General features: G+C 39.8%; 1 protein-coding gene across 2 annotated transcripts in view; it reads right to left on the bottom strand.

Annotated features, from left to right (window-relative positions):
• The window catches only part of sax (saxophone), a 96490-nt gene that overhangs the window by 37303 nt on the left and 42282 nt on the right, over positions 1-16905 (bottom strand). For both annotated transcript variants that reach the window (XM_068366702.1, XM_068366703.1), the window contains exons 6-8: positions 14636-14740; positions 3575-3684; positions 2598-2874 (exon numbers count right to left, since the gene is read on the bottom strand). In XM_068366702.1, coding sequence (XP_068222803.1) covers positions 2598-2874; positions 3575-3684; positions 14636-14740 — 492 coding nt within the window. The remainder of the gene's footprint in view (positions 1-2597; positions 2875-3574; positions 3685-14635; positions 14741-16905) is intronic.

Raw genomic sequence — 16905 nt, 5'->3', positions numbered from 1 at the left:
GTCAGAATCGATTTACTCTTACTGCAAAGTGAAACCGTGATACACTCTCTCTCTATCGTAACGATAGAGCGCATGTTGAACGTCCTGAACGTCAACAACTGCGTAGCATAAAAAACTAAACGTTAGTTCATCTTTGAAAACAGTACGAAGACTATCAAAGAAATTCTTTCATAAAAAATTACATTTAAAAAGTTTTAAATCCTTAGCTCTTTAAAAGCTAAAGACGATATAAAGGGCTCAACGTTGATTAACTTCGGTTTCCAAGTTAGGACCGCCTACTCTCAGGAAAGTTCTATATAAACAAAGCATTAAAATTTATTTTTATATGTTTATAAAAAATGGAAAGTTAATCGAAGAGGCCTAATAAAGGCGGAGAGATATAAAATATATATAGGAAAATCTATAACGTGATAAGATAATTACTAAAAGCCTAAACACACTTCCGTCTAAGGGAAGGGTCGGCCATTTAAAAGTGAAAGAAAGTCCATACTCTGTCACCATAATTAAATCTATCCAAAACGAGTTCAAGTTTTAAGATGAAGATAAAACACCTGCATAGCGAAAGCTCAAAACTAGAATAGTGTACTTCACCAAATAGTTGTGAAAACAAATCCAGTTAGCAACAGCGAATTAGTAGGTCTTGCCGGTAGCCCGACAGAGAGAAAATTGAGTTCTTTGTTTACAATGAGTAATGGGTATCTGAACGACAGATGGCGCTGTTGAGTACACCCCCTACCTGTGTAGCGATCGCTGGCGAATTTTTACGTAGTTTTTTTCTGTCGAGCAACAGAGTTGCAGCTATTATAATCACCAGCTAAGTTAAATATTGAAAAAGCTTAACTAATAGTAATAATAATAATAATAATAATAATATGATGATGATGATGATGATAATGATGATCCAGTTATCTGCAAGAAAAAAACATTCTTCTAATAAATTTCTAAGCCTACTAAATTTCTATTCTGACATAGCACCTACACAGTGAATATGAGAAAGGATGTCAAGGGCAAAATCAGCTATTATGCTGAAAATGATAAAAATTAATACCAGGAAAGCTACAGAAACACAAGTGATTCTGGTAAAAAAGTGACCAAAATTACCAAATGAAATATCTAAATTATCTGTGAGAACATTAATAACAACATTGTAAAATAAGTTGCATGGTCTTCATCAATGTAGATATTGTGATAACCCAGAGGTGGGGGCGAGTTCCTGCAACATCAAACGTAGAGTCTGACTAGAGAACAGGTGTCTGGTGATTCCAGGAGGAGAGGGTAAATGGTATTAAGAGGAAAAGGAAATTGTTTAAAAAATTGAAAAGCTCACACTTCCTAAATATAAAGCAATGTGACCTAAAGGTGAGGGTCATCAAAATAAAACCCTTTTTGACAGGAATGGGTAAGGGTTATCAAAATAAAAACCTTTTTGACACACTTGGGTAAAGGAATGGGCTTAAAGTATATGACTTATTACTGATCTGGCAATAGAAACAAGAAATCACATCAACATTAAACCATACAAAAAGTGATGAAGCATATACCGTATATACTCACGTAACATGTGACCTTTAAGACTTGTTAGCCCCATATTAAGGTGGTCCCATCATACACGAGATATGAAAATATCGTAAGTACTTCTAGCTAAGGCTATGACATTGACCAAGCTAATAATGTTAGTAATATCTTATTCACATTTAATAATTGCATAATTAAACACATAGTAAATGTTTATATTCCGATAGAGACTACCATCTTTGTTTTTATGGTTCGTTCAGTTGGTATGGTGGGGTTTGGCTATAAGGATTTTTATTTACGTGATAGGAACAATTATTACTGGATCTATTATTCTAATTTTAGCATACAAAAGTACATACACATTTATTAAACATTTATTTTATTTATGGTAGAGCTTGACGGCATATCAAAGTGAGGGTGGTTTCGTCCATGTTGCTGATGCACAATAATTTATAGTTATAAGTTTTGCAATTTTTCTTAACATAGGTTAGAAAATTATTGATTTTTTCTGTTAGTTCTGTTGGAAGTTTCTCTGTGGTGACTGTATATAATGTGAAATAATAAATTAGGGCTGTTTTCTCTCGTACAAAGGTTAAAATGTGAGAAACGGCTGTCAGCCATTTCAGCTGTTATCAATAACAGCTTTTTTTCATTCAGTAACTTCAGTTTGTTTACAGCAGTTTGGCTTTGTGACATTATCAGTATTTCCCTTTTTATTATTTAAATACTACAACTACTAATAATAACAATATTGTACTGGTAATAATATTACAAATACCAGTAATAATAGTGATATCATCATTATGCAGTTAGCCTAGCTAAGGTAGAAGTGACCATATATCGTAATTAGAATTGTTGGCAATTTTGGGGATACAGAAATTTAGCATAAGAGAGCCTAACTTCCCCTCTCAAAAAAGAAACGCTCATCATACACGAGATACACGATAAAATCATTTTTGGGGGGTGAAAATTGGCGGTCACATAATAGGCGAGATCACATGTTACACAAGTATATACAGTGCTGTACTTATAGACCCAATTTCATTTTATCAATATTTAAAAAGTTACTATCATTAAAATACCTTTACAAGAATATTCTTTGATTTTATATCTCTATGAGCAATGGCAGGTTTTCCTTGTGTTCCAAATATTTCGGTGTGTAAATGAAGTATCCCATTAACAGTCGAGAGTGCCATTAACATCAGAGATGAATGATCAAGAGTCTGATTATTAAGGAAGTCATACAATGATCCTCGAGGATGGTAGTGGGTGACCAACCACAATTGAGTGCACGACCCACGGGATGTCATATCCGATCCATAGAAGCCTAAAATGTTTTCATGCCGAAGTAGAACAGTGCTGCAAATAAGACCAAAATTAAATATATTAATGAAAGGTTTTACTTCAAACCAGCAGCTTAAACAATCATATTAGGTTATGGGCTTCTCATAAAATAAAATGGATTACTTTACAATCATCTATACATGTCTCCAGATAAAAAAATGAGTATCAATATCAAGTATCAAATAGTATAAAAAACATCCAAATAAAATGTATAACTTTCTTAAGGCTTAAAGCTGGGAACGAGATAAAGTATCATCATCTCTGATTTCATCTTATTGTAATTCTTTTTCTTTTATAGCAACGTGCGTACTTTAAGTATGTTTGATGTGTATATAAGTCAAGGAGTAATAAAAACGGAATTTAGATAATGAAATTATTTTTAGAGTTGATGAAGGCATATCAACAATATTGTGAATTTTCAATTTTTCAAATAATTCTTAGATCTATAACTTGGCAAATTTAATAAAATCACATGATTCATAGCAAACTTCACATATTTAGATAAAGTCTGCAGGTCATTAATTTGTTGGGTATAAACCAAAGTCAGACCTATGAATATAAATATATGCTGTATGCACTACCTTTTATCAGATTATTAAGAAATTACTCTTTATTGAATAATTGCTGTGTTTTCCTGATAATTTTACCAACACAATAAATAAGACAATTACCACCTCAGAAACTGAAGTTATAGAAACATGTAGAAAAAACTCGCCTGTATATTTCCGTTTCTCTCGCCCACGAAGCCTCATCACGCGAGAAAAAGATTTTGACAGCAACAGTTTCTCCCTGCCAAATACCACACCAAACTTCACCATAGCGACCCTGAAAGAAGTATTTCTTATTTCTAAATAGAATACAGTATATGTTAAAAAAAATTTTCACATTTCCTAACAGGCATATCATCTTATTTATGTAGTCTTTAATCTCCAGGTGAGTAACTTCAGTGTATTTCCATTGGTCACTGGAATGTGGATGAACTACACTATTCATAATATAGAGTCAATAGCTCATCAGTCACCAATAAAATCCAATCTGAAATGTCAAGAAGCAGACCAGAATAAAGGGATTTTGACGAAGGAAAAATCTATTTCTGGGCGAGGAACCTGTGTCGCCCAGTGAAATGCTCCTTATAGCACCATTTCTAAGGCATAAATACTGCTAAATATACCAGAGAAAAAAGATGCATGGAATGCTAGGAATAAACCCAGCTCGCTCACTCTAATGAGTGTCGGTATAGTAACTGGGGCGTGTAAGAAACACGACCATAGGTCCCTCACCAGTTAGACCTCTCCTTCTTCAACATCCCCTGGAACTCTATCAATATAAGAAATTTAATACTAATAACACAAGTTTTTTATTATTACACGTGCACTAATTGTTTCTTAAAGAAAAAAAAAAAAACAATCTTTAAGCTACACAAAAAATGACCCCAAACCAACATAAATCAGGTTCTATAAGGAGTGACAAATACTAAATGCTTAATGTTTTCTGGTACTGTGACAGGAACATAAAGCCACAGAACTGAAATGATAAGATGAATTGAAAAGTTTGCTGAAGACCATTTTCTGAAGTAAATACAGCTGCCATCCTCACTAAGACATTTAAAAGCATGATCAAGATCCCAAGACCGGGGCATTCAACCAGTAAAATGCCTTCGTGCCTTCGATAATATTTGTGCTAAGTAGTATGACACCTGTTTAATTTCTGATATTTTGTATCAGAGATTATTATTATTAAAAGGGAAGAGATTAACCTGTCAAATATGTCAAACCCAACTCTTGCAGATGGCCCAATTAATATCGGGAGGTAAAAATATTTTAAAGCTAAATGAAATATAAATATATAGAATTTAATTCTTATATAAAAATCTGTGATAAATAAATTTAAATCTTGTTTATAAAACCTGTTTCTTAAAAATAAAGATTATTGGAGTATGATAAAATGTCCAAATAACTTTTATTGCCAAAACAAAAATATGTCTATTCAAAACTTTATAATTACCAAAAATATGTTGTATGGCTAAAAAAGTGTCACACTCAAACTTCATGAATTGCTTCATGAAGTGTGGATATTAAAAAATCATGCATCAATTCTGTACGACCTATACGTAACATTGCTAAAATTCATTTCAGTCCTCCTTTCTATATGTCTTGATAATTCCTATAGAAACATGTTATTTTCCTTAGTAAAATAAATTTTTGAATATACTTACCCGATGATCATATAGCTGCATCCCTGCTGCCCGACAGAAAAAACCTACGGGAGGAATACGCCAGCGATCGCTATACAGGTGGGGGTGTACATCAACAGCGCCATCTGTCAAATAAGTACTCAAGTACTCGATGTCAACAAAGAACCAATTTTCTCCTCTGTCCCACTGGTTCTCTATTGGGGAGGAAGGGTGGGTCCTTTAATTTATGATCATCGGGTAAGTATATTCAAAAATTTATTTTACTAAGGAAAATAACATTTTTCAATATCAAACTTACCCGATGATCATATAGCTGATTCACACCCAGGGGGGTGGGTAGAGACCAGCATTACAAGTTGACATTATGAGCTAAGTATTCCGTATTTCATTTTAGCAGTTATTCAAAATAACAAGCATAAAATAAATAAGTACCTGGTAAGGAAGACGACTTGAACAATTACTCTGCCTTTTTAAGTACGTCTTCCTTACTGAGCCTCGCGATCCTCATAGGATGCTGAGCGACTCCTAGGAGCTGAAGTATGAAGGGTTGCAACCCATACTAAAGGTCCTCATCAAAACCTCTAATCTAGGCGCTTCTCAAGAAATGATTTTGACCACCCGCCAAATCAAGTAGGATGCGAAAGGCTTCTTAGCCTTCCGGACAACCCAAAAATATTTCAAGAGAAAGATTAAAAAGGTTCTGGAATTAGGGAATTGTAGTGGTGGAGCCCCCACCACTACTGCACTCGTTGCTACGAATGGTCCCAGAGTGTAGCAGTTCTCGTAAAGAGACTGGACATTCTTAAGATAAAAGACGCGAACACTGATTTGCTTTCCCAATAGGTTGCGTCGAATATATTTTGCAAAGATCTATTTTGTTTAAAGGCCACAGAAGTTGTGACAGCTCTAACTTCGTGTGTCCTTACCTTCAGCCAAGCTTGGTCTTCCTCATTCAGAAGGGAATGAGCTTCTCGTATTAACAGTCTGATAAAAATAGGATAAAGAATTCTCTGACATAGGCAAAGATGGATTCTTAACTGAACACCATAAAGCTTCAGACGGGCCTCGTAAAGGTTTTAAAATAGAACTTAAGAGCTCTTACAGGACATAATACTCTTTCTAGTTCATTTCCAACCATACGATAAGTTTGGAATATCGAACGATATTGGTCAAGGCCGAGAAGGCAGCTCGTGTTTGGCTAAAAAACCAAGATGTAGAACATGTAGCCGTTTCGGATGAGAATCCGATGTTCTTGCTGAAGGCATGAATCTCACTGACTCTTTTAGCTGTGGTTAAGCATATCAGGAAAAGTCTTAAAGGTGAGATCTTTCAGGTAGGCTGATTGAAGTGGTTCGAACCTGTCTGACATAAGGAATCTTAGAACCACGTCTAAATTCCAACCAGGTGTAACCAAACGACGCTCCTTCGTGGTCTCAAAAGACTTAAGGAGGTCCTGTAGATCTTTATTGTTGGAAAGATCTAAGCCTCTGTGACGGAAGACTGATGCCAACATGCTTCTGTAACCCTTGATAGTGGGAGCTGAAAGAGATCGCTCTTTCCTCAGATATAAGAGGAAGTCAGCTATTTGAGTTACAGAGGTACTGGTCGAGGATACGGATACTGACTTGCACCAGTTTCGGAAGATTTCCCACTTCGATTGGTAGATTCTAAGGGTGGATGTTCTCCTTGCTCTAGCAATCGCTCTGGTTGCCTCCTTCGAAAAACCTCTAGTTCTCGAGAGTCTTTCGATACTCTGAAGGCAGTGAGACGAAGAGCGTGGAGGCCTTGGAGTACCTTCTTTACGCGTGGCAGACGTAGCAGGTCCACCCTTAGGGGAAGAGTTCTGGGAACGTCTACTAGCCATCGAAGTACCTCGGTAAGTTATTCTCTCGCGGGCCAGAGGGAAGCAACTAGAGTCAACTTTGTCCCTTCGTGAGAGGCGAACTTCTGCAGTACCTTGTTGACAATCTAGAACGGAGGGAATGCATAAGATCTAGATGAGACCAATCTAGTAGAAAGGCATCTATAAGAACTACTGCTGGGTCCGGGATAGGTGAGCAAAGTATTGAGAGCCTCTTGGACATCGAGGTTGCGAAGAGATCTATGGTTGGTTGGCCCCAGGTGACCCAAAGTCTCTTGCATACATCCTTGTGGAGGGTCCAATATGTTGGAATTATTGTCCCTTCCTACTGAGACAATCTGCTAAGACATTCAAGTTGCCTTGGATGAAACTTGTAACTAGTGAAAAGTCTAGACCTGTTGAACAGGAGAGGAGGTCCCTTGCGAACTCGTACCATGTCAGAGAGTAGGTCCCTCCTTGCTAGGAGATGTACATCAAAGCAGGGAGTTGACCGTGTTCACCTCCACTACTTAGCCTTGAAGGAGAGACCTGAAGCTTTTCCAGGTCAGACGTACTGCCAGAAGCTTCTTGCAGTTGAAATGCATTGTCCTTTGACTCGAGTTCCATAATCCCGAGCATTCCCTACCGCCTAAGGTCGCACCCCAGCCTACGTCCGATGCGTCTGAGAAGAGAACGTGGTTGGGAGTCTGAACAGTCAGGGGAAGACCCTTTCAAAGGTTGATAAAGTCCTTTCATCAAGTCAGACCAGACTTATCTTCCGGAAACCGGGATCGAGACCGCTTCTAGCGTCTTGTCCTTTTCCAGTGAAGAGCTAGATGAAACCGAAGAGGACGGAGGTGTAGTCTTCCAAGTGACACCAATTGAACCACGGATGACAGTGTCCTAACCAGACTCATCCACAGCCTGACAGGGCCGTGTTCCTTCTTCAGCATCTTCTGGATGGATAGCAGGGCTGGGGGTTGATCGTCTTGTTCAGCCATGTCTTCATCAGAGGGTTCCTCATCCAAAACTGATGAGGAAACGGCAACGGAGTGGGCAACGTCTGACTCGCTGAATCCGGTCGCACTGGTGGATGCGTGACGGAGCCGGACACAAGATCATGGTACTGCTGCACAGTCTGTGACCTGTCAACCATGGGGACGCAAGGAAGTACAGCGACAACCCGAAACTGTCTAGACTGTCTGGGTTGTGCAGACAACCCCTTATCGGGTTGCTGAGGTTGCCGCACTGCGTCACAACAAGTCACCTCTGCTGGTTGTTGAACGTCTTCCTAGTGACACACTGAACGTCCACAACCACCTCCGAGAGTCGCTTAACGTCAACGTGCGACTGGCAACCCACACTGGGTCGCACCGGTGGAGGAACCATCTCAACTGGCGGATGTGAGTAGGATACCTCAGCTTCAACAGGGCGTACAACCAACCAGTAGGAGGGTTGTTGGCTAGAAGGTTCTTCTCCGTAAAAAAAAATCCTCTATCAAGGACTAAGCTTGGACTGCATGTCTTGCAACAAAGCCCAAGGTCTATGGGAGCAGGTGTGGCAACAGATGGGGTTAGCGACTGAAGCGGAACCATTTACCCTCCCTGGAAGCATGTTATGCTTTAATTAAAGTCCATAGGAGGCTAAGCAGCTTAAGGCTCCTCTCCAAATGACAGAGTCCTCAAGGGAATATCAGAAGGAGGGAGAACAGCACTTTCTCATCTACAGGAACCATGTCTGAGAAAAGCTAGGTATTCTCAGTGAGGGTTTCACTGGTGCATAAGCAGCAGACCAGAAGGCAACGTTATGTAACTGCTTGACAGTCTGTGAACTGTCAAAAACTGAACTGTCAACCACAACAGGTGCGTGAGGACATACAGCACTGGTGTATTAGTAGCAGACCAGAAGGCAATGTCATGTAACTGCTATACAGTCTGTGAGTTGGCAACAACCAAAGCTGTGTGGGGAAGCCTCAACTCCTGACTGACTAGTTAGCTGCGGGCGAGTGGCGGTAACCACAGTGTGTTGCGGAGGCTGACACACCGTGTCAAAACACGGCAGCTTGTGGTAGCTCACGCACGGCAACGGAGTGCTCCGTGTGTCTGTGGGAGTCAGCATGCGTCTGGCAGGGTCGACTGCGCATGGGTGGAGGAGCTCTCACAACAAGAGTGTGGGAGCAGGCAGCCATGCTGGGCGCACAACCGTGGCAGGCTGTAGGCCAACGGGTGCATCGTCAACCTTCTCCGCAGTCGGAGTGTGGGAGCTGGCAACAACAAAAGCGGAGTGCTGGTGCATGGGAGGGACTGCCGTGGGTTGCGGAGCATGCCGCATTGCGTCAAAACACGGCAGCTTGACAGCACCTTCCCACTGCTGATGCGGTAGCTCACGCATGTCAACGGAGGGTGCAGCAAGAACATGCGTCTGGCAGGGTCGACTGCGCATCGGTGGTGGAGCTCTCACAGGTGGAGTGTGGGAGCTGGCAGCCGCAGTATCTGCTGAGCGCACAACCGTGGCAGGTTGTAGGTTAACAGGTGCAGTGTCAACCTTCTCAGCACGATACTCCTGCATGAAGGAAGCAAGCTGAGACTGCATAGTCTGCAGCATGGACCACTAGGGTCTACAAAAGACGGCAACACACGGAGCCACTGTCCGTTGTGACTGAGGGTCTAAAACAGCTGGTGCGGCAACAGACGGAGTTACTGCCTGTTGCGGTACCACCTTGCCTCTCTTGGGAGGTGTGCAGTCGTCGGATGACTGCAGCGAGTCCGAACTGACCCAGTGGCTACACCTAGGCCGTTGGACTTGCGCGGAAGGGACCGACTTGCACTTAAAAAGATGCAAGATTTGGTCCATGGTTTCTGCGAGAAACCTCTTCCGCAGACGAGGAATAAATGGGCTCTCTCGTCTTTGTGTGGGTGGGGCGATCACGTCGGCAACGTGTGTAGATACACCCGAAACCACCGAGGGAAACGTCTGTTCGTCGATCAAGGCCTGTGGAACCCATACGTCGTTCGACATTACTTCTCCCCTGGGCTTGGGAGCTTGTAAGAGGTCCCGGACTAGGTGAACAACTGGCACGAACAAACGAACCCTCGAACGCAACACTGTAACACTTTGCGCATATCACTTTATCACTTTTGATTTTCTGTTTGCACTTATTTCACTGAACTCGAAACTTTAAGTGATTTCTACCTGAAACACGCAATCCTATCCTTCATTAAAAGGTAGTAATTGCGAAAACAGATTTACAATGCAAAAGAAAAACATAATTAAAGATAAAGAATTCAGTGGCTGTAAAAGAGACTAAACACTAGATCAAATAAACTACGTTTAAAATCTCTCACCGCATAAAGCCTGGGAACAAGAATAAAACTCTAGAAACGTTTTACCTTCTTCCCCTACAGCGACTAGGGAGAAGAGTAAAAAACGAGAACAACGTTACCCGCTTGAACGAAACGTTTATTCTCCTCTCTCTCCCTCCGTCTCTATCTCTCTCTCTCTTCTCTCTTGACTTAGAACCTGAGAGAAGAGCCCAATTAAATATCGTTAAAACATATTATTTGCTAAAGGAAAAAACTGAAAGGTTTCCCAAATAAAAAGGGCCTTTATTTAGAATTTAAACCATTTAAGCTAAGAAAGAATGAACGAAACGCTAGAATCGGTTTACTCTTACTGCAACGTGAAACCGTGAAATACTCTCTCTCTATCGTAACGATAGAGCGCATGTTGAACGTTCTGAACGTCAACAACTGCGGAGACTAAACTAAACGTTAGTTCAACTTTGAAAACAGTACGAGACTATCAAAGAAATTCTTTCAAAAACTTTAAAATTAAAAAGGAATAAATTCTTAAAAGGTAAATACGATATGACGGGCTCAATGTTAATTAACTTCGGTTCCAAGTAAAGACCGCCTACTATTAGGAAAGGTCTCATATAAAACAAACATTAAAATTAATTTTTATAAGTTTATAAAAAATGGAAAGTTAATCGAAGAGGCCTATAAAGGCGGAGAGATATAAAATAAATAGATCTATAACTTGTTAAGCAAAATTACCAAAAACCTAAACACACTTCCGTCTAAGGGAAGGGTTGGCCATTTAAAAGTGAAAGAGAGTCCATACTCTCTTCGTCACCAACACTTCCGTCTAAGGGAAGGGTCGGCCATTTAAAAGTGAAAGAGAGTCCATACTCTCTTCGTCACCATAATTAAATCTATCCAAAACGAGTTCAAGTTTTGAAATGAAGATAAAACCCCTGCATAGCGAAAGCTCAAAACTGGAAAAGTGTACTTCACCAAATCGTTGTGGAAACAAATCCAGTTAGAGACGGCGTATTTAGTAGGTCTTGCCTGTGGCACGACAGAGGGAAAATTGGTTCTTTGTTGACATCGAGTACTTGAGTACCTACTTAACAGATGGCGCTGTTGATGTACACCCCCACCTGTATAGCGATCGCTGGCGTATTCCTCCCGTAGGTTTTTTCTGTCGGGCAGCAGGGATGCAGCTATATGATCATCGGGTAAGTTTGATATTGAAAAAAATGGCTTCATATGTTTTAATTTATTATTGTCAGATTCATTATTCAAATGAGCTTGCCATTTTGCTTCTATGAAATGCTTTATGAATTACATAATCTTTCACGGGTACAGTAGTTTAATTTCTTGTTTTGGTAGATCCATCGATGATTTATCAGCAACATCTGCCTTTTCATTACCAAAAATTCCAATATCAGCAGGAATCCAACATATTTCAATATTTACCTCCAGGGAACAGAACCTGTCAAGCTCTTTAATTTTCAATACCAATTGCTTCTTTTGGGTAACCCTTTAAGGCTTCTACGGCACTTCTAAAATCGGTATAAATGACAAACTTATCGTTTGCCCTATCTTCAATTGTTTTGATAACGTCAATTGTTGATATCATTGAATGATAATTGTACAGTACTCTCATTCATTGAGTATTGTATAGGAGTGATCCTTTTTATAATCATTTAATGTGGTGTTTCTGTAGGGCCTGGAACGAATTAGGGTATTTACATGTGAAAGGTGCCTTACAAGACGAAAAAAAATCATGTTACCTAAGCCACTACGGAACCAATTAATTTTGTGAGGCATTACTGTATATTGCAAAGTTGTCCATGTAAAGACTACTTTGCACTCCCTGAGGCATTTGAACAACTATATCATTAATTGCCAAAGCAAAGAGAGTACCATTTAAAACACTACCCTGAGGTACACCACATTCAAGGTTGTAAGATTCAGAAAAAAAATTCTCTATATGAGTTTGGAATGTTCTACCATCAATACAATTTCTAATAAAATTATAAATGTTTCCTCAAAAACCATTATGTACAGATTTCAGTATTGAATGCCTCCTGAAAGTAAAAAACAATATGGCTACTTTCGTTCAAAACCTCAACATACTGTATATAATTTTCCAAGTGTGAAGGAGTCCATGATGTGAGCCAATTGTGAGGCCGATAAAAAGTTATTGGGACATAAACACCAATTCAGTTTACAGTTTATCATTTTTTTTCAGTATTTTGCAAATACAATTGGTAAGTAAAACTGGTCAATAACGGTTTGGGTTACTTGGCTCTTTTCCTGGTTTCGCTATTGGTTATTACTACTGGATGCTCCTATTCCTTTTGAAATAAATGTTTGATCCAAAGATGATCATAAAATTCTAACAAATAGGCCTTTGCCAAAGGTGTTAGATTTCTTATCATATAAAAATTTATATCATCTTTACTAGGTAGTAGGTTGGCCAGGGCACCAGCCACCCGTTGAGATACTACCGCTAGTTATGTGGTCCTTTGACTGGCCAGACCATACTGCATTGGATCCTTCTCTCTAGTTACGGTTCACTTTCCCTTTGCCTACATATACACCGAATAGTCTGGCCTATTCTTTACAGATTTTCCTCTGTCCTCATTCACCTGACAACACTGAGATTACCAAACAATTCTTCTTCACCCAAAGGTTAACTACTGCACTGTAATTGTCCTGTGGCTACTTTCCTCTTGGTAAGGGTAGAAGAGACTCTTTAGCTATGGTAAGCAGCTCTTCCAGGAGAAGGACACTCCAAAATCAAACCACTGTTCTCTAGTCTTGGATAGTGCCATAGCCTCTGTACCATGGTCTTCCACTATCTTGGGTTAGAGTTCTCTTGGTTGAGGGTACACTCGGGCACACCATTCTATCTTGTTTCTCTTCCTCTTGTTTTTTTAAAGTTTTCATAGTTTATATAGGAAATATTTATTTAAATGTCGTCGTTCTTAAAATATATTATTTTTCCTTGTTTCCTTTCCTCACTTGGGCTATTTTCCCTGTTGGGGCCCCTGGGCTTATAGCATCTTGCTTTTCCAACTAGGGTTGTAGCTTAGCAAGTAATAATAATAATAATACTAGGGGCCAATGAACTACAATTTGATAGTGCAAATTTTATCTCCTCCACAATAAATCTTTAATTACAAAAGATATCTTCTACTGTATCAAAATTCAATGTACTTGCTTCTTTTATTCTTTTAATAGATCAAAAGTGTGCATACAAATTATTGATAGTGCTTATGCTTTCAATATTTTGTCCAATAATACTTGAGATGGCCTCAGCATCATGAATTGGTGATCTATTATGCTTTAATGCCTGCAATAGGAATCATTAATTTTCCTAAATTTCTGCCAAAACCTTTGGCATTGAAGTATTTTCTGATATACTAGACACATATCTTCCATGAACTATCCTTCCTTTTATTGCATCTTTTCTAGATTTAGCAGGCACTTGACTCGTATAAAATTAGAACTTATCCCAGTGGGCTTTATTTGTATCATAACGTTGAGTGGAGGGACTTGTTGTACATCCTAACATGGTTATTAATATATGAAATTGATCACTGCTATAAAGATCATCTAGTGCATTCCTTTCAAACCTATCAACAATATTATTGGAACAAAAAGTTAAGTCTAATGAGAAATATGTTTCATGAGTTTTTGAATAGTACGTACTAAAATCTCCCTTGCTTAATATACAAAGGTTATGATCATTCACTATTTGTTCACTTGGAACTCACTGAGGTGACTGAAGCAGCAAGACTTCATAGGTGTCTTTGTGAGCATTGAAAAGACAAATCCTAAGAAGGCTTACCTCACTTTTTTTCTCTTTAGGGCATATGCCTGCCACTGCACAGGCCACGACCTACACTCAGAGCATGGGGATGATTGCCAACAATTAAGGCCCCTACAAGAAGCACAGAGGGAGTGTGGATTCACATCCAGTTTACTCATAAACCGGTTATAACGACCACCCTTTCCCAACAAAGTACAAATCCTTTGCTTAATAATTTCTATTCTGTAATTCCAACAGTCAATAGTATTTACTTCCTGCAAAATGAAAAAGACGACGAAAAGTTTGATCAGAGGCTGGCAGTACATCCGTACTCTCTAACAGGAGAGACAAAATATTCAGACTGGTGATGAGGTGGGGTTTCTTGCCCACACCCTCCACCAGTAGTTTAACCACTCAATAAATAATTCTAATGACTATCTCCAGCTCGTGCTGAAAATCTCCCTACTAAAGGAGGATGGTTTATATGTCACGTAGGAACAATTATAATTTGTGATTGATGTTTAGTCTTTATCCTGGATCACCACTATAGATGTGATGCTTCTAAAAAACAAGATATTCGATATGCAGCAGTATAATGTATTTACAAAATAAAAAAAAGTCATAACATCAGTTTATACCTTGCCAATAACATTTGCCAGGTGAATCTGCTTGGCTAATGTGCGTTGAATAAGAAGGGGTAGTCCAGATCCACTCCCAGAGGTCAAGTTGTCATTAAAGATTTCCTGTAAATCATGCACTTGATAAGGTAATAAAACATTTAATAGAGGTATTTTTCAGAAAAAATGATATTTTGATTATAAAATAAATTTTTGAATATACTTACCCGGTGAATATATAGCCGCAACTCTGTTGCTCGACAGACAAACTCTACGGAAAAACTCGCCAGCGATCGCTACACAGGTGTGCCCAACAGCGCCATCTGTCGACCAGATACCCAGCTCTTATGTAAACAAAGACTCAATTTTCTCCTCGTCCCACTGCGTCTCTATTGGGGAGGAAGGGAGGGTCATTTAATTTATATTCACCGGGTAAGTATATTCAAAAATTTATTTTATAATCAAAATATCATTTTTAAATATTTAACTTAGCCGGTGAATATATAGCTGATTCACACCCAGGATGGTGGGTAGAGACCAGTAATATATGTTTACATTTTATGAGCTAAGAGTTTTTTTATTTCATTTTAGAAGTTATCAAAATAACAAAAACAAAATAAATAGGTACCTGGTAAGGAAGTCGACTTGAACAATTACTCTGCCTTTTAAGTACGTCTTCCTTACGGAGCCTCGCGATCCTCTTAGGATGCTGATCGATCCCTAGGAGCTGAAGTATCAAGGGTTGCAACCCATACAACAGGACCTCATCAAACCCCTAATCTAGGCGCTCTCAAGAAATGACTTTGACCACCCGCCAAATCAACCAGGATGCGAAAGGCTTCTTAGCCTTCCGGACAACCCATAAAAAAACAACATTTCAAGAGACAGATTAAAAGGAGAAGGAATTAGGGAATTGTAGTGGTTGAGCCCTCACCCACTACTGCACTCGCTGCTACGAATGGTCCCAGTGTGTAGCAGTTCTTGTAAAGAGACTGGACATATTTCAAGTAAAATGACGCGAACACTGACTTGCTTCTCCAATAGGTTGCGTCCATTATACTTTGCAGAGATATATTTTGCTTAAAGGCCACGGAAGTTGTTACAGCTCTAACTTCGTGCGTCTTCACCTTAAGCAACGTTCGGTCTTCCTCACTCAGATGTGAATGAGCTTCTCGTATTAACAATCTGATAAAGTCTGACCAAGCATTCTTTGACATAGGCAAGGATGGTTTCTTAACTGAACACCATAAAGCTTCAGATTGGCCTCGTAAAGGTTTAGTACGCTTTAAATAGAACTTAAGAGCTCTAACAGGGCATAAGACTCTTTCTAGTTCATTGCCTACGATCTCCGATAAGCTGGGGATATCGAAAGATTTAGGCCAAGGCCGAGAAGGCAGCTCATTTTTGGCTAGAAAACCAAGTTGCAGCGAACAAGTGGCTTTTTCTGACGAAAATCCGATGTTCTTGCTGAAGGCATGAATCTCACTGACTCTTTTAGCCGAGGCTAAGCATACCAGGAAAAGTGTCTTAAGAGTGAGATCTTTCAGGGAGGCTGATTGTAACGGCTCCAACCTGTCTGACATGAAGAATCTTAGTACCACGTCTAAATTCCATCCAGGGGTAGCCAAACGACGCTCCTTGGTGGTCTCAAAAGACTTAAGGAGGTCTTGCAGATCTTTATGTTTGGAAAGATCTAAGCCTCTATGCCGGAAGACCGATGCCAACATGCTTCTGTAGCCCTTGATAGTGGGAGCTGAAAGGGATCGTCCTTTTCTCAGGTATAAGAGAAAAACAGCTATTTGAGCTACAGAGGTACTGGTCCAGGATACAGAAACTGACTTGCACCAGTCTCGGAAGACTTCCCACTTCGATTGGTAGACTCTAATGGAAGACGCTCTCCTTGCTCTAGCAATCGCACTGGCTGCTTCCTTTGAAAAGCCTCTAGCTCTCGAGAGTCTTTCGATAGTCTGAAGGCAGTCAGACGAAGAGCGTGGAGGCTTTGGAGTACCTTCTTTACGTGTGGCTGACGTAGAAGGTCTACCCTTAGAGGAAGACTACTGGGAACGTCTACTAACCATTGAAGTATCTCGGTGAACCATTCTCTCGCGGGCCAGAGGGAAGCAACTAACGTCAACCTTGTCCCTTCGTGAGAGGCGAACTTCTGCAGTACCTTGTTGACAATCTTGAACGGTGGGAATGCGTAGAGATCCAGATGTGACCAATCTAGGAGGAAGGCATCTATATGTATTGCTGCTGGGTCCGGGACTGGAGAGCAATAGATTGGAAGCCTC

This window comes from Palaemon carinicauda, chromosome 44 (assembly GCF_036898095.1).
Source record: "Palaemon carinicauda isolate YSFRI2023 chromosome 44, ASM3689809v2, whole genome shotgun sequence".
NCBI classification, from domain to species: domain Eukaryota; kingdom Metazoa; phylum Arthropoda; class Malacostraca; order Decapoda; family Palaemonidae; genus Palaemon; species Palaemon carinicauda.
The sequence above is the reverse complement of the archived record's forward strand: the minus strand, read 5'-3'. Positions and strand labels throughout refer to the sequence as shown.